The sequence below is a fragment of the Anomaloglossus baeobatrachus genome, chromosome 3, assembly GCF_048569485.1.
Source record: "Anomaloglossus baeobatrachus isolate aAnoBae1 chromosome 3, aAnoBae1.hap1, whole genome shotgun sequence".
NCBI lineage: Eukaryota > Metazoa > Chordata > Amphibia > Anura > Aromobatidae > Anomaloglossus > Anomaloglossus baeobatrachus.
The window spans coordinates 373,826,877-373,848,254 of record NC_134355.1 but is presented as its reverse complement, the minus strand read 5'-3'; the positions used below and the strand labels follow the sequence as shown (position 1 = coordinate 373,848,254).

General features: G+C 49.7%; 2 protein-coding genes across 4 annotated transcripts in view; one reads left to right on the top strand and one right to left on the bottom strand.

Moving 5' to 3' along the window:
- Positions 1-4,534, bottom strand: part of PGM3 (phosphoglucomutase 3) — an 88,788-nt gene extending 84,254 nt beyond the window's left edge. The window contains exon 1 of the mRNA XM_075340164.1: positions 4,408-4,534. The gene's annotated coding sequence lies outside the window, so the exon portion shown is untranslated. The remainder of the gene's footprint in view (positions 1-4,407) is intronic.
- RWDD2A (RWD domain containing 2A) lies at positions 4,424-19,486 on the top strand. 3 transcript variants are annotated; one of them, XM_075340166.1, is made up of 3 exons: positions 4,424-4,616; positions 5,694-5,918; positions 17,679-19,486. In XM_075340166.1, the coding sequence occupies exons 2-3, from the start codon at positions 5,718-5,720 to the stop codon at positions 18,345-18,347; spliced, it is 870 nt and encodes a 289-aa protein (XP_075196281.1). In that variant the 5' UTR covers positions 4,424-4,616; positions 5,694-5,717; the 3' UTR covers positions 18,348-19,486. The 3 variants fall into 3 exon arrangements, with proteins under 3 accessions (XP_075196281.1, XP_075196280.1, XP_075196282.1); XM_075340165.1 differs by lacking the exon at positions 4,424-4,616 and adding an exon at positions 4,886-5,252; XM_075340167.1 differs by lacking the exon at positions 4,424-4,616 and adding an exon at positions 4,887-5,325.
- The last annotated feature ends 1,892 nt before the right edge of the window (positions 19,487-21,378 follow it).

Genomic DNA, 21,378 nt, shown 5'->3' with positions numbered 1-21,378 from the left:
GTGGGGAGTGTCCCCCCCTGTGTAGAACGGCCGCCGGGAGGAGCCGAACCTGTCCCTCTGCATGAGTGACATGCGAGGGCAGGAAAATGAAACTAGGCCTCCGGCGAAGCCGGGGCCTAAATTTAAGCGGCGAGGCCGACAAGCAGGCACCATCGGCGCAGTTCTCAGGCAAAAGCTAGAGAACCCGCCGGAAAAGTTAAAACAATCGCATACAGCATACTCTCCCCTTACAATAAAGAACCGGGACCCCCAACATAAACGTCTCAGGTACTTAGCTGCTGAGACGCAGGGCCATGTCCCTGGGGATGAGTGCTCCGGTCCAACAGAATCCTCAAGGGGCTGTGGATGGAGACCGGACTCCTGCCAGGCATGGAGACCGTGCTGGCTCCCACTTCAAGCCAGAGCCCAGAAGGGATGGTGAAGGAGCGCGGCATGTAAGGCTGCAGCCTTGTAAATCAACCTTAACAACACCGCCGACACAGTGGGGTGAGAAGGGACATGCCGGGAGTCCAGACTTGGACCCGCTTTTCTTCAAACTTTTTCCAAAAGTCAAACAAATCAGATGAGAATGCATGTGTGGATGTATGCCTCCTGACACAAAGCAATAAACTGACTAGGACTGGCTACCAGGGGGTGTATAAGCTCAGAGGGAGGAGCTACACTTTTAAGTGTAGTACTTTGTGTGTCCTCCGGAGGCAGAAGCTAAACACCCCATGGTCTGGGTCTCCCAAAGGAACGATAAAGAAACTGTTATTTTGTGCTTAAATGCGGTTTTCCGGGAAAATAATTTATGCCAAATCTTTATTGACAAATATAGAGAAAAAAAAGCTGACCAGCACCTCCAAAAGGTGTGAACAAGGTGCAAGCTGAAAACACAATATAATAATTACAAGAATATATACAGCAGCACTTAAAGAGCTAAAATATGCTAACAGTCAATGGGGGAACTCTGGCATTGAAATACTGCTACAGGAAAATTAAAAAAAAAATGACAATGCATGTGAGCCCGAACACCACAACAAGGTGATCTCTTACCGGGCTCACATGCATTGGCCAATACATAGGCTAAGTAAGTATTTTTTTCAAATATTCCTACAGCAGTAATGCAATACAGAGTTCCCTTACTTAATATTAGCATTCTAGAGTGCAGCTGTATGTGTTTTTGCAAACTTTATTGAGAGGCAGAAGCGGTGATGTCACAACTATAGCACATGTAGACTGATACAGCAGTACTCAACAGTGATGCGAATGTATGTGGCACAATACTGCTTAGCTTAGTGATTGGCTGCAGTGGTCACACGTCCTGAAATTGTGATATCACAGCTGCAGCCTGTCAACAAAGACCTGGCGTGAAGAGGCGCAGGGATAGGGGAAATGAGTAACTGATTAATTCATTATTTACAACTAGCACAACCAATGAACATAAAGCAAATATTACTGGAAACCCCCTTTAAGAACCTGTGATCACTTCACCACCTGCTGAATTGTAACCATTAGTGTGTCCCCTATTAGTGTGTCCCCATGAGTCTTTCCTATTAGTGTGCCCCCATTAGTATGTTCCCATTACTGTGTGCCCATTAGTCTTTCCTATTAGTGTGTCCCCATGAGTCTTTCCTATTAGTGTGCCCCCATTAGTATGTCCCCATTACTGTGTGCCCATTAGTCTGTCCTATTAGTATCTCTATTAGTGTGTCCCCATTACTCTGTGCCCAATAGTATATCTCTATTAGTGTGTCCCCATTAGTCTTTCCTATTAGTGTGTCTCTATTAGTATGTCCCCATTACTGTGTTCCCATTAGCATATTCTATTAGTGTATCTCTATTAGTATGTCCCCATTAGTCTGTCTCTATTAGGGTGTCCCAATAACTGTGTGTCCATTTCTATTTGTTTGTCCCCATTAGTGTATCTCTATTAGTGTGTCCCAATGAGTCTTTCCTATTAGTGTACCCCCATTAGTATGTCCCCATTACTGTGTGCACATTAGTCTGTCCTATTAGTATCTCTATTAGTGTGTCCCCATTAATCTGTGCCCAATAGTATATCTCTATTAGTGTGTCCCCATTAGTCTTTCCTATTAGTATGTCCCCATTACTGTGTGCCCATTAGCATGTTCTATTAGTGTATCTCTTAGTGTGTCCCAATAACTGTGTGTCCATTAGTCTGTTCTATTTGTTTGTCCCCATTAGTGTATCTCTGTTAGTGTGTCCCCATTAGTCTTCCCTTAATCTTTCCTATTAGCGTGTCCCTATTACTGTGTCCCCATTAATTTGTCCCATTAGTGTGTCCCGTGTCCCTATTACTGTTTCACCATTACTATGTCCCTATGTGTGTCCTTTTACTATATCCCTATTACTGTATCATCATTAGTGTGTCCCATTAGTATGCTGTTGGGGTGCTGGCTCCATCACATGACACACAGTAACTTCCTGCTAGGGGTGCCCGCACACAGCCCTGTCCCCCAGCCCCACACACAGACCTGTCCCCCCAAGCCCCGCACACAGACCTGTCCCCCAGCCCCGCACACAGACCTGTCCCCCCAAGCCCCGCACACAGACCTGTCCCCCCAAGCCCCGCACACAGACCTGTCCCCCCAAGCCCCGCACACAGACCTGTCCCCCAGCCCCGCACACAGACCTGTCCCCCCAAGCCCCGCACACAGACCTGTCCCCCCAAGCCCCGCACACAGACCTGTCCCACAGCCCTGTCCCCCCAGCCCCGCACACAGCCCTGTCCCCCCAGCCCCGCACACAGACCTGTCCCCCAGCCCCGCACACAGACCTGTCCCCCCAAGCCCCGCACACAGACCTGTCCCCCCAAGCCCCGCACACAGACCTGTCCCACAGCCCTGTCCCCCCAGCCCCGCACACAGCCCTGTCCCCCCAGCCCCGCACACAGCCCTGTCCCCCCAGCCCCGCACACAGCCCTGTCCCCCCAGCCCCGCACACAGACCTGTCCCCCCAGCCCCGCACACAGACCTGTCCCCCCAGCCCCGCACACAGACCTGTCCCCCCAGCCCCGCACACAGCCCTGTCCCCCCAGCCCCGCACACAGACCTGTCCCCCCAGCCCCGCACACAGCCCTGCCCCCCCAGCCCCGCACACAGCCCTGTCCCCACAGCCCCGCACACAGCCCTGTCCCCACAGCCCCGCACACAGCCCTGTCCCCCCAGCCCCGCACACAGCCCTGTCCCCCCAGCCCCGCACACAGACCTGTCCCCCCAGCCCCGCACACAGACCTGTCCCCCCAGCCCCGCACACAGACCTGTCCCCCCAGCCCCGCACACAGACCTGTCCCCCCAGCCCCGCACACAGACCTGTCCCCCCAGCCCCGCACACAGCCCTGTCCCCCCAGCCCCGCACACAGCCCTGTCCCCCCAGCCCCGCACACAGACCTGTCCCCCCAGCCCCGCACACAGACCTGTCCCCCCAGCCCCGCACACAGACCTGTCCCCCCAGCCCCGCACACAGACCTGTCCCCCCAGCCCCGCACACAGACCTGTCCCCCCAGCCCCGCACACAGACCTGTCCCCCCAGCCCCGCACACAGCCCTGCCCCCCCAGCCCCGCACACAGACCTGTCCCCCCAGCCCCGCACACAGCCCTGTCCCCCCAGCCCCGCACACAGCCCTGCCCCCCCAGCCCCGCACACAGCCCTGCCCCCCCAGCCCCGCACACAGCCCTGTCCCCCCAGCCCCGCACACAGACCTGTCCCCCCAGCCCCGCACACAGACCTGTCCCCCCAGCCCCGCACACAGCCCCGCACACAGCCCTGTCCCCCCAGCCCCGCACACAGACCTGTCCCCCCAGCCCCGCACACAGCCCTGTCCCCCCAGCCCCGCACACAGCCCTGCCCCCACAGCCCCGCACACAGCCCTGTCCCCACAGCCCCGCACACAGCCCTGTCCCCACAGCCCCGCACACAGCCCTGTCCCCCCCCAGCCCCGCACACAGCCCTGTCCCCCCAGCCCCGCACACAGCCCTGTCCCCCCAGCCCCGCACACAGCCCTGTCCCCCCAGCCCCGCACACAGCCCTGTCCCCCCAGCCCCGCACACAGCCCTGTCCCCCCAGCCCCGCACACAGCCCTGTCCCCCCAGCCCCGCACACAGCCCTGTCCCCCCAGCCCCGCACACAGCCCTGTCCCCCAGCCCCGCACACAGCCCTGTCCCCCCAGCCCCGCACACAGCCCTGTCCCCCCAGCCCCGCACACAGACCTGTCCCCCCAGCCCCGCACACAGCCCTGTCCCCCCAGCCCCGCACACAGCCCTGTCCCCCCAGCCCCGCACACAGCCCTGTCCCCCCCAGCCCCGCACACAGCCCTGTCCCGCAGCCCTCAGCCCCGCACACAGCCCTGTCCCCCCCAGCCCCGCACACAGCCCTGTCCCCCCAGCCCTCAGCACGCATCATTACCTGCACGTCTCTCGGGAAGGTGACGATCCCCGGATGACGTAGCAGCTCAGAGATGCCCAAGAGTATGCAGGCGGTGACGTCACCAACTGTGGAGACGTAGCGAAGCCAGCCTGTGGCCCCGCCCACTGTGCCCTGCATCGGAAGGGGTGTGGCTTATGAAGACCAATCAGAACAGTACACTGGAGGCGGATTAAGCTGAGGTGGCACAGGTTGGTTCTCGCTTCCGTTGTACACGGTATACGTTACATGAACAGCGAGTGTGTGACAGGACAGATAGTGCGTAGTTTCCTTGTGAGCTGCACTGTGGGTCCCGAACAGCAGGCAAGAGGAATAGAAGCTGGTAGCGGTAATTTACCAGCAGGGGTCGCTGTGGCCGCTCCTTAGCTAGACATTCAGAGCTCGGATGTGATTGCATGCAGCTACCACAAGGGGGAGCGCGCTGCACACATGTTTACATTCACCCTCCGCATGCCTAAGCCCATATCAGGAGTGGGGCCTCCAGCCAGAACCTGTATGGAGAGGTTCCCAGCTGCAGTCCTGTGCTCTGGAGCCGCTCCTGATGAAAGCATGGCGTGTGAATAAGGCCTGATGTGGTCACAATAGAGCTGGAGTGCAGGAGAGACCCTGACCACACAAAAGGGATCTAAGGCCATTAGGAAAACGAATGCACTAAATGAGTGACCACGACCGGAGCGGCCACCTTATGGCTGTGATCGCACTGTCCGCAGCCCCGGGTGCAGCTCTGTGATATTTAGGAAAATAATAGAACAACATGCAGAGTTCTTCTTGCTGTTAAAAAAAATTGTAAAAGAAACGTCACTGCGTGCATGGCTGACTTAATTCCGGTATGATGGGGAATCGGCGGAGGAGCCCCCGCCCTACTGATTCCAGGACAGGAGGAGTCCCTTTTCTACCCCAGTAATGTCCAGTCACCATTCAGTGGAGAATTGGGCTCCTTCATCCTAGGTTGAATTGGCCGCGGCCATTGTGGCACTCTACTGCGAGGCTCCTGCCTTATCTGCAGTATGTGTGACCTGCGTCTTCTAATATAAAGTATATTTGCACACACGTCCTTAGCGGACTGACTAAAAGCTATCTAGATGCCTTCTGTCCCTTCGTTAATGCCACTCGTTCTCTAGATGCTGGCACAACTGGTCTACATTGGTGCCACATTGTCCTGGGATAGAGCACAGGCCTGGTCACCAGTTTCCTCAGGGTCCCCATAGTAATCTGATGACATTGGTGCGAGCAATTCATAATTTCATAGCCTTTTTTGCTTTGTCCAGGTGCCATACTTCTGTGATATTAGGATGAGTACAGGCGGGAGAGAATGCCTTGAACTTCAGCTCTTAGAGATGGAAATGCTCTTCTCAATGTTTCCTAGCAAGGAGGACATCGTCATCAATGGCGGGACTTCACTTTCCAGCTTGAGAAGTTATTTAGAAGGCACATACGAGTCCCCACCACCATTTTTGCAGTTTTCTATTTTTGTTAAAACTGAGAATCTGAAGGTAAGAAGTTTTTGTATATAATCTAACTATAATTTGTGTTTCTACAATTCCAAGATATTCAGCAGCTCTTTACAATTCATTCAAGATAAGACATTACAGAGTAAAGCCCCCGTCACACACAGCGAGATCGCTAGCGAGATTGCTGAAACGTCACAGGTTTTGTGACGTATCAGCGACCTTTCCAGTAACATCGCTGTGTGTGACAAGCATCAGCGAGCGGGACCCTGCTGCAAGGTTACAAAACGATCAGGACCATTTTTTGCTCGTTGGTCTCCCGCTGTGCAGCATGCATCGGCGTGTTTGACGACGGGAGACCAACGATCTGAATGTGCAGGGAGCTGGCATCTGGCGGCGGTACGCTGGTAACCATGGTACACATCAGGTAACTATGCAAAGCGCTTTGCATAGTTACCCGATATATACCCTGGCTACCAAGCACAACGTTGTTACACGGGTCTCTGGTGGCTGGTCTCTGATCGCTGTGAAGATCTGCCTGATTGACAGCTCACCAGCGACCATGTAGCAATGTTCCAGCAATCCCTGCCAGGTCGGATCGCTGGTGGGATCGCTGGAACGTCGCTACGTGTGATGGGACCCTTACACATAGTTCAAGGCATACCAAGAGGAGTGAGGGCCCTGCTTACAATCTATGAGGAAATAGGGGGTAAACAAAAGGTAAGTGGTAAAAAGTGCTTGTCTTGTAAGGTCCAGCCATCTGTATAATAAATAGGTGCAATCAAATAATGATGCAAGAACCGGTCACCAGCCAGAATGAGTACAAGTACAGGTGCAAATAGCTATCGAGTGCATGGAAGAGAGAGCAGAAATAGTTAGATTAGGTGCGGTGTATACAGGAAATTAATTGGATTGTCTGGGTTAGAGCATTCCAGAAAATTGGTGCAGCATAAGAGAAGTTCTGGAGACAGGAGTGGGAGGTTCTGATTATAGAGGAAGTTAGTATTAGGTCATTAGCAATATGGAGAGGACAGGTAGAGTGGTACACAGAGATAAGGGAGGAGATGTCAGATAGGTGGGGAGCTTTGTGTGTCAGGGTGATAAGCTTATGTAGGCTTCTGTAGCTGATGGGCAACCAGTGCAAAGACTGATGGATCAATGTAGCAGTTGGACAGGAATATGATGCTGGCTGACATATTCATGATAGAGGGGAGAGTTTAGTGAGAAGGAAACCAATTAGTAGGGTAATGCAATAGTCCAGAAGGAAATTAATCAGAGCAACAGTGAGGCCATGTGCACACGGTGTGTATTTGGTGACTTTATACCTCAGTATTTATAAAACCAGAAAACAAGAGCTGGTATAAAATACAGGCGTGGTGACGTGTTTGTAACTTACCAGGGAGGGTCAGTCGTGGGCGAGAGTTGTAGTCCTCAACCCACCCCGACACGCCACAGACACAGGGGGGCAGAGTGGTGTATGAAGTGGGTGTGGAGGTGGTATCTGCTTAAAGCTGCTCCTCTGGGGCTTCGTCTGGCTTCTCTGGATCCCGTTCACTCTCACCGGCATCACACCCCATGCTTTCAGTAACGAGTCCACCAACAGTTAAAAGATGTTACAGTAAAGTTGTTACAGTTTTAACACACAGCTTCCACTTCTTTAAGGCAGTGCTTACACCATATTCTTCCACAGGCCTTTTTTCCTTATAGAACCCGGCTCTTTTGCTACGGCCATCAAGGAAGGGAGGGTTGGGATATTTATCCTTTTTTTTTTTTTTTTTTTTTTCTGAGCCAACCATTTAGCACAGTGGCTGATCTGATGGCTCGGCTCTTTAGCAACGAGAAGACTCCTTCTGTTGGTGCTACCGCTGTGCTAGTGACCCCGCAGGCCATCTGTCTGTACTACTTACAGCTGCCAGCCTAAGAAAGGGACACTGTCCTCTTTTCATCTTTTACTGGAATTACGCTCTAGCTGAGGGGGCTCACACTTCACTTCAGTCTCCTGGACTCATTCTCTTCTTTCTTCTCTCTCTCTATACCTGACTCCTCCACACCACACAACTTCACAATGCTACATCTGACCCTGCAGGTCCTTTCTCTACTACTCTCTATCTGCCTTGTGCCAGGAAGCTTCTTTCCCTATTTGTCCTTTTTGCTGGGGCCTGTCCTCCCCCTTTTAACCCATGCCATCCTGTCACTCCCTCTCCTTTCCCTTACACTTAGGGACCCAGTGACACCTGGTGGTGGCCGACCTAATTACACAGGAGAGACTCATAACTGTACAGCACATTACTGTCATATTTCACTAAAATACACCAATTTATCATAACATCTTCACTTAAACTAGGGGTGGGGATTGTCCAGCCTGTGGGCAGATTCCCGGCCGCTGACCCTTTAAATCCCCTCGTGCGCTGCTTGTGGCAATGGGCTCTCTCACTGGCCAGTGCCAGCGTGCTCAGGACTTACTTTGTGTTTGGTTTAACACTCTGCGCTTCCGTCCACCAGCAGCTTCACCGCTTCCAGCGATGTGTGCCCACTCTCCAGTGCTGTGTGACTTGCGCCCGCTCTTCGGCGCTGTGTGCCCACCCTCCAGCGCTGGGTTCCCTGTGCCTGCTCTCCAGTGCTGTGTGCCTTGCGCCAGCTCTTTGACGCTGTGTGCTCGCTCTCCAGTGCTGTGTGCCCCCTTCAGTGCTGTGTGCAGCTCAGAGTGCTGTGTATCGCCCTCGATATAGTAGAAAAAAAGGGTTTTTCAGCTCTCCAGTTTGTTGTAAATTCAGCTGGATGAAAGCTCCTGGGCGGTGCTCAGTAGAACAAGGGAGGCTGTAGACAATCAAAGTGAGGAGGTACTCTGGCACAAAACGTCCATGCAGACAGAAATTGTTGAAGATTAAAAAGCATCTTTAATTCATAATTAATAATCATAAGGAGAAAACACACTTGTGAAATATAAAAATATATATTTCACTAGTGTGTTTTCTCCTTATGATTATGACTAAAGACCCAGCGTCTGAAATGCCTCAATCATAGGAAATTTTATCCTCACTATGTATTTTATCTATTAAGAATTAAAGATTTTTTTTAATCTTCAACAATTTCTGTCTGCATGGACGTTTTGTGCCAAAGTACCTCCTCACTTTGATTGCTGTGTATCACCACCAGTGTTGTGTTCCCTCCAATGCTCTGTACCACCCCCAGTTCTGTGTGACCCCTAGTGATAGCTGTGCTCCGCAAGTGTTGTCCGTGTCCCCAGTCTCCCCCTAGTGATGTCTGTGCTCCTCCTAGTGATGTCTGTGCCCCCCTACTGATGCCTGTGGCTGCCCAGTGCTGTCTGTGCCCCCCAATGATGCCTGTGCCACCCTAATGATGTCTGCCGCCCTAGTTGCCCCCCCAGTGCTGTCTGTGCCCCACAGCCAAGTTTATGCACCCCAGTGATCTCTGTGCCTCAGCCCCTTTTGTGATGTATATGCCCCCAACCCTTCTGTGATATATATGCCCCAGCCCCTTCTTTGACGTATATGCCCCAGCCTCTCCTGTGATGTATATTCCCCCAGCCCCTTTTGTCATGTATATGCCCCCAGCCCCTCCTGTGATGTATATGCCCCAGCGTTTCCTGTTATGTGTATGTCCCCAGCATCTCCTGTGATGTGTATGACCCAGCCCCTCCTGGTATATACATCACATTGGAGATGCCAGGGGCATATACATCACAGGAGGGGATGGAGCATATACATCACATTGGAGACGCTGGGGACATATACATCACATTGGAGACGCTGGGGGCATAGCATACACATCACAGGAGAGGCTGGGGCATATACATCTGTATGCCATACAAGAAAATACATATAGGGAATATATTCTAATCGAATCACACAAGTTCCCAATACAAAAATTTTATTATGTTAAAAAAACACACATATGGGCAATAAACACACCGCACTAAGACAATTATAGAAAAATAGTGCAATCCTAAAATTCAGGTATAAATCCAACCTATTCAAACCAGCCTTCCAATACAAAAAAAATCCACAAAAAAGATAACCAATATGTTTAGATGGATTCTTATATACACTGATTACCCAGTGGTCTTATATATAGTAGGGAAAGCAGGGTTGGACAGAAAAAGGATTTCCATCTAGTATACCGGCAAAATTTACAAGAGAACCAAGAATGTACACATTATTACTCAGGAAATCCTTTGCAAGCAATACTTAGCTTCATGTGTTATGGGAGATCCTTTACAAACATGTATAAATAAGGGCAGAAGGCCGCAATCCAAAGTTCAGCTGCGTGTGGATATCTCCAACGCTGGGTGGCCCACTAGCTGTATAGATAGTCCTCTTGTATAATGATAGCGGAATTAAAGCCCGCCTCAACGCGTTTCCCCGTTCATGTGGTTCATCAGGAGGCCCGGGATAGACAAATATAAAAACCAAGTGTCCAGATGCAGAGTCCCATAGTGTACGCCAACTGGGGGAGCAGATAATCCCTGGTCACAGACAATGCTGAAATGATACCGTTCAGGCACTACACAGGAAGGAGGCACTATGCTGAACTTTGCATTGCGGCCTACTGCCCTTATGTATACATGATATTTGTAAAGGATCTCCCATAACACATGAAACTAAGTATTGCTTGCAAAGGATTTCCTGAGTAATAATGTGTACATTCTTGGTTCTCTTGTAAATTTTGCTGGTATATTAGATGCAAATCCTTTTCTGTCCAACCCTGCTTTCCCTACTATATATAAGACCACTGGGTAACCAGTGTGTATATAAGAATCCATCTAAATATATTGGTTATCTTTATTGCGGTATTTTTTGTATTGCAAGGCTGGTTTTGAATAGGTTGGATTTATACCTGAATTTTAGGATTGCACTATTTTCTATAGTTGTCTTAGTGTGGTGTGTTTATTGCACATGTGTGTTTTTTTTAACATTTGATATAATAAAAATTTTGTATTGGAAATTTGTGTGATTCGATTGGGGCATATATATCACAGGAAGGGCTGGGGCATTGCAGGAGGGGCTGGGAGCATATACATCACAGGAGGGGCTGGGAACATATACATCACATGAGGGGTTGAGGGCATACATGTGTGTTGTATGTGCCCCCAGTGTCTCCTTTGATGTATGTGTTTCCTGTGATGTATATACAGCAGTCCCAGTGTCTCCCGTGTGATGTATATGCCTCCAGTGATGTATGTGTCTCCTGTGATTTTATATACAGCAGTCCCTGCATCTTTTATGTGATGTATATGGTTTACCAATCTTATTATCACAAAGAGTTGACTGTGCTCCAGACCGAAACATACCTGGAAAAGCAGTTGTGAGAAGCAACATGATTAGTATCACCAAACATCACAGCCGCACCAAATAGAAGCAGCTCCAGCCACCACAGTAGGGGTGAGTTAATTGTTTGACCAAATATATAGCCGGTTCATTTTCACATTGATAATTTTGTGCGGCCCCCAAAAGTTAATAGAAATTTCCAAATGGCCCCTGGTAGAAAAAAGATCCCCACCCCATGACTTATACTATAACGTTCTTCAGGGGCGGCAGGGCACTGGACACCCTCTTACATGTTTCAATTATACTTTTCCTCTGATTGTTCCACTCCCGTGGTTTTGACTACAAATGCTGAGGTTAAAAAAGCACAAAATACTCAACACGTAGATGCGGCCCAAGAGTTTTTGAGAGACAAAGGTAAGAAAAGGTCGAATTCTAGAGATGTTTTTGGAGAGTAGGTAACATGAGTGGACGAGTGATTAGATGTAGAGAGTGAAGGAAACGTCTGAGTCAAATATGACCGCAAGATAGTGGGCGTGCTGCTGGGGAGTAATGGTAGAACCACATGGAAATGGCAGTTTAAGGTTTTGGTAGTTAAATAGAGGGGGGAATCATGGAGTTCGGTTTTTGACAGTTTCAGTTGTATTTACCTTTTGCTGGGTCTGGGTATGCACAGAAATTGTAGGGATCCATACTAATGTTTCCACCAAGACCTGCCCCCGCCAGTCCCCATAAAAAAAACCCCAAACATTATTTTATATTACGTACATATATATTCGACAATGTTTTTTCACACACAAAGCTCTAATGCTTCCCATCACACACACTTAATCATTAGGCGCCATGTAAACCAACCCAGCCAGGTAGAACTGTGAGACACAATTATGCCATTACTACATATTACATGATGGCCGGGCTTACATGTGCCTCCTACAGGTGTAGATGAAGCTGGCCACTTCAGGTCTGAAAGCTCTGACATCATGTTGCTACCATCCTTGATCTTTGACTGTTGTATTAAGATTTAAAAATCATATGGAAAATGTACAGCATATGTCATTTCTGTGTCTTTGTCTCTCATTGCACTTCTCCCGTTCTATAGGCATTAAAATGGAGTGGGTGCCCCCTTTGCACCTATAACAGATTCTGCTTTGCTGGGAAGGTTTTTTACAAGATTTTGGAGTCTGTCTGTGTGAATATGTACCCATTCATCTAGGAGAGCCATTGTAAGATCAGACTTAAGTGTTGGCCCAGAGGCTCTGGCTCGCCATTTCCATTCTAATTTATCCTAAAGGGGTTTGATGAGGTTGAAGTATGGGATCTGTGTGGACCAGATAAGTTCTTCCACAAAGCCAGTGCCCTGCCCCTTCAGTCTATGACTTCATGACTGTCTATATTGGTGTGATAAAGTGTGAGTGGAGTGGCAGGCTACTAATTGGACCTCTACTCAAAGTACTTCGTAAAGGGGTTGTCCAATCTCAGTAAAAAAGTCTGCAGTCACTCTAAGCGACTGCAGACTGCCATTTGGATTAGCATGCAATGCGCACACTGTTAGGAACCCCCTTTACACCCTGTGTGGGTCAGTGGTCACACGACAACTAAACTTAAGGGCCATTTACACGCTGCGACATCGCTAACGATATATCGTTGGGGTCACGGTGTTAGTGACGCACATCCAGCGCCGTTAGCGACATCGCAGCGTGTGACAGGCTGGAGCGACCTTAAACGATCGCAAAAGAGACAAAAATTGTTGGTAAATGAGAGGTCGTTCATTTACCAAAAATCGTTGTCTGGTACTGTGACGGGAGACACTGGAACAGCACACGATAAGTCCACGTAAAACAGATTTGGGGACCCTTCCCGACAATCCTCGGACCGGATAACAAAGTAATCGTCCTTACAGTAGTCCAAAGAGTTCCACACAATCCCACGGGCCACTGATCTCCAGTCTGTAACTGTTCATACACCGGCTCTAGGATCCAGCCTCAGCTATTCCCTCCCAGAGGATCAATCTTCCTTCTTCAAGTTTCACACAGACTGACTGAATCTCCCAGGTAAGCAGAGTTTACACTAGTTGGACTCTAGGCCCACCTCCCCCTACTCCCAGGGATGGAAGTGCCTCAAGAGGATATAACCTTGCATTTTAGGGGGTGATTACCTACAACAATAGAAATGTACACAGAAGTAGTTCAAATAAGACAATGAACCCAGCTTGAAATAGGAATCTGTACAGCATATACAGTGAGAGGGTAAATTACATCTTCACAATCCCTCCCCCTCCCAACTTGTGTACGTACTAGGGACCTCTACAGGTCACTGGTTAAGTACACACAGGCAGAGCGTTACTTACATGTGGCTTCATGCAGCCACGAATTGGCATCGTAGCTCTCCCACATCATTGCCCAGGAGAACAGCTGCAGGCAGACCACCCATCACCCCAACCACACATCGCCTGACCCCAAAACCAAAGTTCAGATCCACAGTGGCTGTGGGAATAGTCCTCCATTGTCCACCAGCCAGTTCAATAACAATCCCAGGTCCTCTATGGATTGCCTCAGGCCGAACCACTCTGGGATCAGCCAGTGTGAGGAAAGCACCCGAGTCACAAAATCCAACAAGTCTCTGTCCATCCAGCACAACCTCCTGCAAGTGCTTACCTCGATGAGCAGAAGTAGTCATAACTGCGGGTCGCACCCCGTAAACTCCTGGTGGTGCAACATGGGGGGCTGAGTCACTAGGCCAGTCCTCACATAACGGTGCCACATCTTCCTCCATGGCACTGGGCTGTAAATAATTAACAATCCGATTGGGTGCAGGATCAGTCCTCATTTGAACAGCTGGGCAGGAGACTTGCCGATGCCCTGGCTGTCCACATTGATAGCATCTGAGCTGGGTCTCCCTCCATCCAAGGCGTCCTCTTGGGTAAGGGGTAGGGGAACTTGGAGGCCGGCTCCCACCTGAAGGTGCTGTAGGGGTTTGAGGATGATTCCTCCATGGCCTGGCTGGGCATGAGGCCTGCAAATGCCCGGGATGCCTACAAACATAACACCTGCGCTCTGTTACTTCCTCTCCCCGGCGTAGTCCAGAAAGTGCAGTAGAAGCAACTGGAGGCACATTAACACGGGTATCAACATGTGGTGGCTTAGAGGAACGGGGAACAATGGGGACAGAATAACTGGGGGCATCCGGTGTTGTGGAGCTGTTAGGCGTCTCTCCATCCTCCAACAGAACCCTCCACTGAGGCTTGATGGTGAGAGCCTCATCAGCGAGAGCAGCAGCTTCCTCCACTGTCGCTGGTTTTCTCTCACGCACCCATTCCCGGATCTCAGCGGGGCACTGGGCAAAGAATTGTTCTTTTAGGATGACCTGCAGGAAGGTCTCCCAAGATAAGGCCTCCTCTGCCTCCAGCCAGCGATTACATATTTGTTTGAGTCTATGAGCATATATCTTAAAAGACACTTCCCCATCACAGGCTAAAGCACGGAACTGAGTCCTGTAAGTGTCTGGGGTCACAGCATAATGTTCTAGAATAGTCTGTTTAATATCCGCATACTCACAGTTCCACCGAGGGTCCATAGCTCTATAGGCTTCAGCAGCTCCCCCCTCTAGGAGCCCAACCAGATGCCGGACACGCTCCCTGTCCGGGACTTCCATTAATCGACACTGATGCTCAAAGTCCTGGAAGAAGCCCTCAATGTCGCCTGCAGCCTCATTAAACGGCTTAAAGTCTTTGCGGGACACCCTGGGAAGTTCCCTCATGATGGGTGCTGGAGTTACAGTCTGTCTGGAACCTCTCGCGGCTTCCACAGCGAGCTCCTTATCCAGCAGTGCCATCTCCTCCATCCTGCGCTCCTTCTCTTTAGCTCCACGCATGGCCTCCCTCTTATCTTCTATGGTAGCCTCATCTCCAAGCAGTGCCATCTCCTCCTTGTACCACACAACCCATTGACTTTTTTGGGTATTCACCTCCGGCTGCCGTCTTTCTTCCGTTTGCTGTGAGGATCCTTCCTCCACGTCATTTTGCGAACAGACTCCTTCTAGCGCCTCAATCAGCTGCTCCTTGGAGAGTCCTTTGAAACGAACTCCTACTTCACGGGCCTTTGATTGCAGGCTCCCCAAGGTCCAGGTCTTGTACTCTGCAGTGCTGGTTCCTGATGTTGAGCCATTGTCCTCCATTCCTTCTGCTCTGATCCCAGCGCTGCCAACCAGTTTGTGACGGGAGTGTACAACAGAGCAAAGGATGGACGAGGCCGAGGGACGATCCAACAGGTTTATTCACAAGAACACTGGAACAGCACACGATAAGTCCACGTAAAACAAATTTGGGGGCCCTTCCCGACAATCCTCGGACCGGATAACAAAGTAATCGTCCTTACAGTAGTCCAAAGAGTTCCACACAATCCCACGGGCCACTGATCTCCAGTCTGTAACTGTCCATACACCGGCTCTAGGATCCAGCCTCAGCTATTCCCTCCCAGAGGATCAATCTTCCTTCTTCAAGTTTCACACAGACTGACTGAATCTCCCAGGTAAGCAGAGTTTACACTAGTTGGACTCTAGGCCCACCTCCCCCTACTCCCAGGGATGGAAGTGCCTCAAGAGGATATAACCTTGCATTTTAGGGGGTGATTACCTACAACAATAGAAATGTACACAGAAGTAGTTCAAATAAGACAATGAACCCAGCTTGAAATAGGAATCTGTACAGCATATACAGTGAGAGGGTAAATTACATCTTCACAGGTACGTAGCGATGTTGTTCCTCGTTCCTGCAGCACACATCGCTATGTGTGACACCGCGGGAGCGACGAACATCTCCTTACCTTCGTCTACCGGCAATGAGGAAGGAGGTGGGCGGAATGTTCCGGCCACTCATCTCCGCCCCTCCTCTGCTATTGGACGGCTGCCGTGTGACGTCGCTGTGGCGCCGCACGAACCGCCCCCTTAGAAAGGAGGTGGATTGCCGGCAACAGCGACGTCGCTGGGAAGGTAAGTCCGTGTGACGGGTGTTAGCGATGTTGTGTGTCACTGGCAGCGAATTGCCCGTGACGCACAACCGACGGGGGCGGGTACGCTCGCTAGCGATATCGATACCGATACGCAGCGTGTAAAGTACCCTTTACAGTCACATGCTGACTAGACTCCTGCACTTCTCCCAATTCCCTTATATTGAGAGATGTTGGGTGACACAAGTCGGCACATGACTGGAAGTATGTAAATCATAAAGCCACATGACTTCTCCCCTCCTTTACCCCCACACAGGGAATACAGTGGAATTGTGAAAGAAGGCATTGCAAGCTGACACGATTCGGCAGTCTGTTGTCTTTTCTTCTGAGACCAGTTAACCTGTTTAATACAGATGCGCAGTGAGATTAAATGATGAAATGGTCCTGTAATCTATAAAGACGATGAGTTTAAGCCGATGTAATAGAAAAGCAATATAATCTGTTTTACAGGATAAAGAAAAAACGAGCAGAAAACGATCAGATGCCAAATATCCAAAATTCTATTTTTATTAGTGTAAATTATTATCAAATTCCCAGTGGGATAGGCAAAATTGCACCATACAGATGTTATTAAAAATAAACGGTCGGGACCGCAGCAGTCATTACGATTGGGACATATAAAATCCTGCACAAAAGTAACCAATCTCTGTGCTCCAGCTCAACAACTAGTTACCACATGACTGGTGTATCTTTATAAAAAACCATACCAGTACAGCCCGCCAGGGGTCACCAAAGGCTCATAATTCAATCCCAATAGGTAAATATATGGGATAACAGAACCTATGCCGTCAATGTGGTAAAGACATATAATTCACACTTGAATATATAGTGTAGCACAGTGGGTAAACCACATATATTTATCTGCTCATGTGCAGTAATAACAAGCGGTCTCACGGCCGTAATCCCAACACGTGTTTCGGCTTCCTGTGTCCTTCGTAAGGGGGCGTGTCAAAAAAGACCGAGGAAGTAAGTTTATATATCTCCCACATCCAATGTTGGGATGTGGTTTATCCACTGTGCTACACTGTACATCTAAGTGTGAATTATATGTTTTTACCACATTGACGGCATAGGCTCTGTAATCCCATATATTTACCGATTGGGATTGAATTATGAGCCTTTGGTGACCCCTGGTGGGCTGTACTGTTTTTTTCTAAAGATACGCCAGTCATGTGGTAACTAGTTGTTGAGTTGGAGCACAGAGATTAGTTACTTTTGTGCAGGATTTTATATGTCACTGTCGTAATGACTGCTGCGGTCCCGACCGTTTATTTTTAATAACATCTGTATGGTGCAATTTTGCTTATCCCACTGGGAATTTGATTCTAATTTATACTAATAAAAATAAAATTTTGGATATTTGGCATCTGATCGTTTTCTGCTCGTTTTTTCTAAGATTCTTCACGATTTTTGCCTTTATTATGTAATCCTTACATGCCAATATAGTTGTATATGGTATATATGTATACTAGTTATGATGCATGGGTATTCACTGTTTATTTGTTTTACTTTAACAGGATAAAGCAGAGCTGCAGGTGCATCTACCACACAGTTACCCCACAAAGGAACCTCAACTGTTTGTCCGCTCCAGTGCTTTGGACAAGCTGCAGCACAACGATCTCAATAAATGTCTAGCAACCTATGTAAGTTCTTTGGACCGTGGGGATCTGTGCATCACAAATGCAATCCAGTGGTTGACGGACAACATCTCCTCTTATGTGGAGAAATCCAAGAACAGCAATGGAAACGAAGCAGATGCAAAAAATGTTACCATGACTTTCCGTCGTATGTGGATCTATAGCCACCACATATATCGTCAGGAACTGAAGAAAAAGATCTTGGACTGTGCTAAACGACTTAACTTGACAGGTTTCTGCTTGACCGGGAAGCCAGGTGTGATATGTATAGAGGGGAATAAGGAACAATGTGAGGAGTTCTGGAGGGACATCCGCTACCCTAACTGGAAACATATCTCATGTAAGCACACCGAAAGCGTCCAAGTGACTGATTCCATGGATGCTCTAAGACTTTTCCAAACCTTTGAAGAGCTGATTTTTGAAGCACATGGAGATTATGGACTGAGGAACGATTACCATATGGACCTTGGGCAGTTCTTTGAATACCTCCGGCAGCATCAGAGCGATCATATCTTTCAGATATTATTTGGAATCGAGGGGAAATCTTGATCAGTTCAGATCCATTTGCTAATATAAATAAATGGGAGTAAACTACAGCAGTAGGGAGTTTCCTTAGAGGAGTCCAATATCATGAACTGGAGAACCCATAAATACAATGGGCCTCATTCATCAAGACAGGCATTAACAACGTCAGTCTTGATTAGGGGCCATGCTGGAGTCAGACGCTTCTTACCTCTCTTCATGAGTCAAGACCATTGGAGAAGTGGCGTGCTCCTCCATGTGCCACACCGTTCCGCCTGCTTTGTTGGAGCTGCGCAAAAATGGGAGTAAAGGGTGCTTTACACGCTGCGACATCGCTAACGATATATCGTCGGGGTCACGGTGTTTGTGACGCAGATCCGGCGTCGTTAGCAACATCGCAGCGTGTGACACCTAGGAACGACCTTAAACGATCGCAAAAGAGGCAAAAATCGTTGTTCTGTGACACGTCGCTCATTTAACAAAAATCGTTGTCTGGTCAGTAGCGAGGTTGTTTGTCGTTCCTGCGGCATCACTCATCGCTATGTGTGACACCGCAGGAGCAACGAACATCTCCTTACCTCCGTCCACCGGCAATGAGGAAGAAAGGAGGTGGGCGGCATGTTCCAGCCGCTCATCTCCATCCCTCCTCTGCTATTGGGCGGCTGCTTAGTGACGCCGCAGTAACGTCGCTATGACGCCGAACGCACCTACCCCTTGAAGGAGGGATTGTTCGGCGGTCATAGTGACGTCGCTGAAAAGGTATGTGCGTGTGACGCTGCTGTAGCGATAATGTTCGCTACAGCAGAGATCACCAAATGTCGCACGAACGACGTGGGCAGGTACTATCGCGCAAGACCTCGCTAGCGATGTCGCAGCATGTAACGCACCCTTAAGAATGTCAAAAGTCGCATAATTTTAGTGCAGCCACAGGCTGCGCCAAAATTTGTAAATTTTCAAAACTTTTTAGTCCAGAATACTGGCATAAAAGGTTTGATGGATCAGGCCCAATATTTCCACAGTCACTTGAACATGTTCAAATAAAACTACCATATCTTTCATTTTATAAGACGTACCAGATTGTAAGACACATCTAAAATTTAGAGGAAGAAAATGGTAAAAAACAAAACTTTTCGTGAAAATGGGGTCCATCTTCTAATCCGGTTGTATCTTACCGTGGGGGTGGAGGGGGGGTCAGATGAAGGCAGGGGCGGTGGTGGAGTAGGTGTGACGAGTATCTTGGCTATGCTGCGGGTGTTGTAAGGCAGGAGTCATCCTTGGTGATTGTAGGTAACAAATTGTCGGCGGTGCAAGCGTCAAAGAAATGTCGATGTATGCGCAGAGATTGAGCTCTTGGTTTAATGAAGAACCAAGATCTCATCTTATCACTGACCTCACTGCTTCACTACCGTGCGGAGCTGTCGCCCGACCACAGTGCGGAGCTGTGGCCCGACCACCGTGCGGAGCTGTGGCCCGACCACCGTGCGGAGCTGTCGCCCGACCACCGTGTGCAGCTGCCGCCCGACCACCGTGCGCAGCTGCCGCCCGACCACCGTGCGCAGCTGCCGCCCGACCACCGTGCGCAGCTGCCGCCCGACCACCGTGCGGAGCTGCCGCCCGACCACCGTGCGCAGCTGCCGCCCGACCACCGTGCGGAGCTGCCGCCCGACCACCGTGCGGAGCTGCCGCCCCACCACCGTGCGGAGCTGCCGCACCACCACCGTGCGGAGCTGCCGCCCAATCTACACCCCACCTACTGTCTCCTCCCCAAAATCCTAAAGAAAGTAAGCCCGCAAGGGTAGGGCCCTCTTCCCTCTGTACTAGTCTGTCTACTGTAACTTGTGTATGTATTCTCTATGTAACCCCTTCTCATGTACAGCACCATGGAATCAATGGTGCTCTATAAATAATAATAATCACGTGTCACCTCTGGGCGCCATTTTCCTTGAGTCCATTTGTGGAAGATCTATGGACTGGAGGCGTCGTGTGTGCAGATGAGCACGCGCTGACTCCGAGCACCATTTCTTTGAAGCCTGCACCGCCAACATATTTAATCCCTGGAGATGACTCCTGCATTGCCAGGACAGCCGCAGCATCGCTCTATTCCTGCCACCGCCATCTGACACTTCACCATTCTCCCCCACCACTCGGTAAGCTACAACCAGATTATAAGATGCACCCCCATTTTCCTCTCACATTTTTGAGAATAAAAGTGGGTCTTATAATCTGAAAATTACGGTATGTTGGTTGTAGAGACCCTGTATGTTGCCATACTGTGCAGAGATATTTTACTGTTGAAGCCTTAATACAGTTGTGTTTATAAGTAGGGATGTATTCGCCACTTTTCGGCATCCGATGGATAATTGGGTATTCAAGGTATTCGGTATCCGATGGCTAATATGATATTCGCTCCGCTACTTTTATTTTCATTTCTGGACTTCCTGGTGCCTTTTTCCAGCCAATGAACACATCTGACGTTGCTTGCCCTCACAGTAACGCCGCAGCCACCTTTGTTGTGGTGTTACTGTGATTGGCTTGGCCGCACGGCGTCATAGGGGCTATATAAGCCAGCGGCCATTATGGTCAGTCGGTCGCTCCCTTTCTCTTCTTACTCACCTATCACGGGCGTGGTGCTGCACGGCTGTCACACTGTGGCGGGTTCTCTAGCTTTTGAAAATGCCGGCCGCACATTATTCCATCTCGTATTCCCTGCTTCCCCCGCCCACAGGCGCCTATGATTGGTTGCAGTCAGACGCCCCCCCACGCTGAGTGACAGCTGTCTTACTGCAACTAATCACAGCCGCTGGTGGGCGGGTCTATATCGTATAGTTAAATAAATAAATAATGTAAAACATTGACATGCGGTCCCCCCCAAATGATACCCAGCCGAGGTAAGCACACAGCAGTGGGCCGGTATTCTCAGGCTGGGGAGGGCGAGGGCCATGGTTATGCCCCCCCCCTCTCGCAGCCGAGAATATCAGCCCGCTGCTGCCCTGAGAATGTTGCATCCATTAGATGCGACAGTCCCGGCGTGTTATCGGCCCTTCCCGATTGCCTTGAT

Bases quoted from the DNA above. Each gene is read 5' to 3' on its own strand.
- RWDD2A (XM_075340165.1), top strand. The intron at 5,919-17,678 runs GTAAGAAGTTTT...TTACTTTAACAG, and splicing joins TTAAAACTGAGAATCTGAAG to GATAAAGCAGAGCTGCAGGT.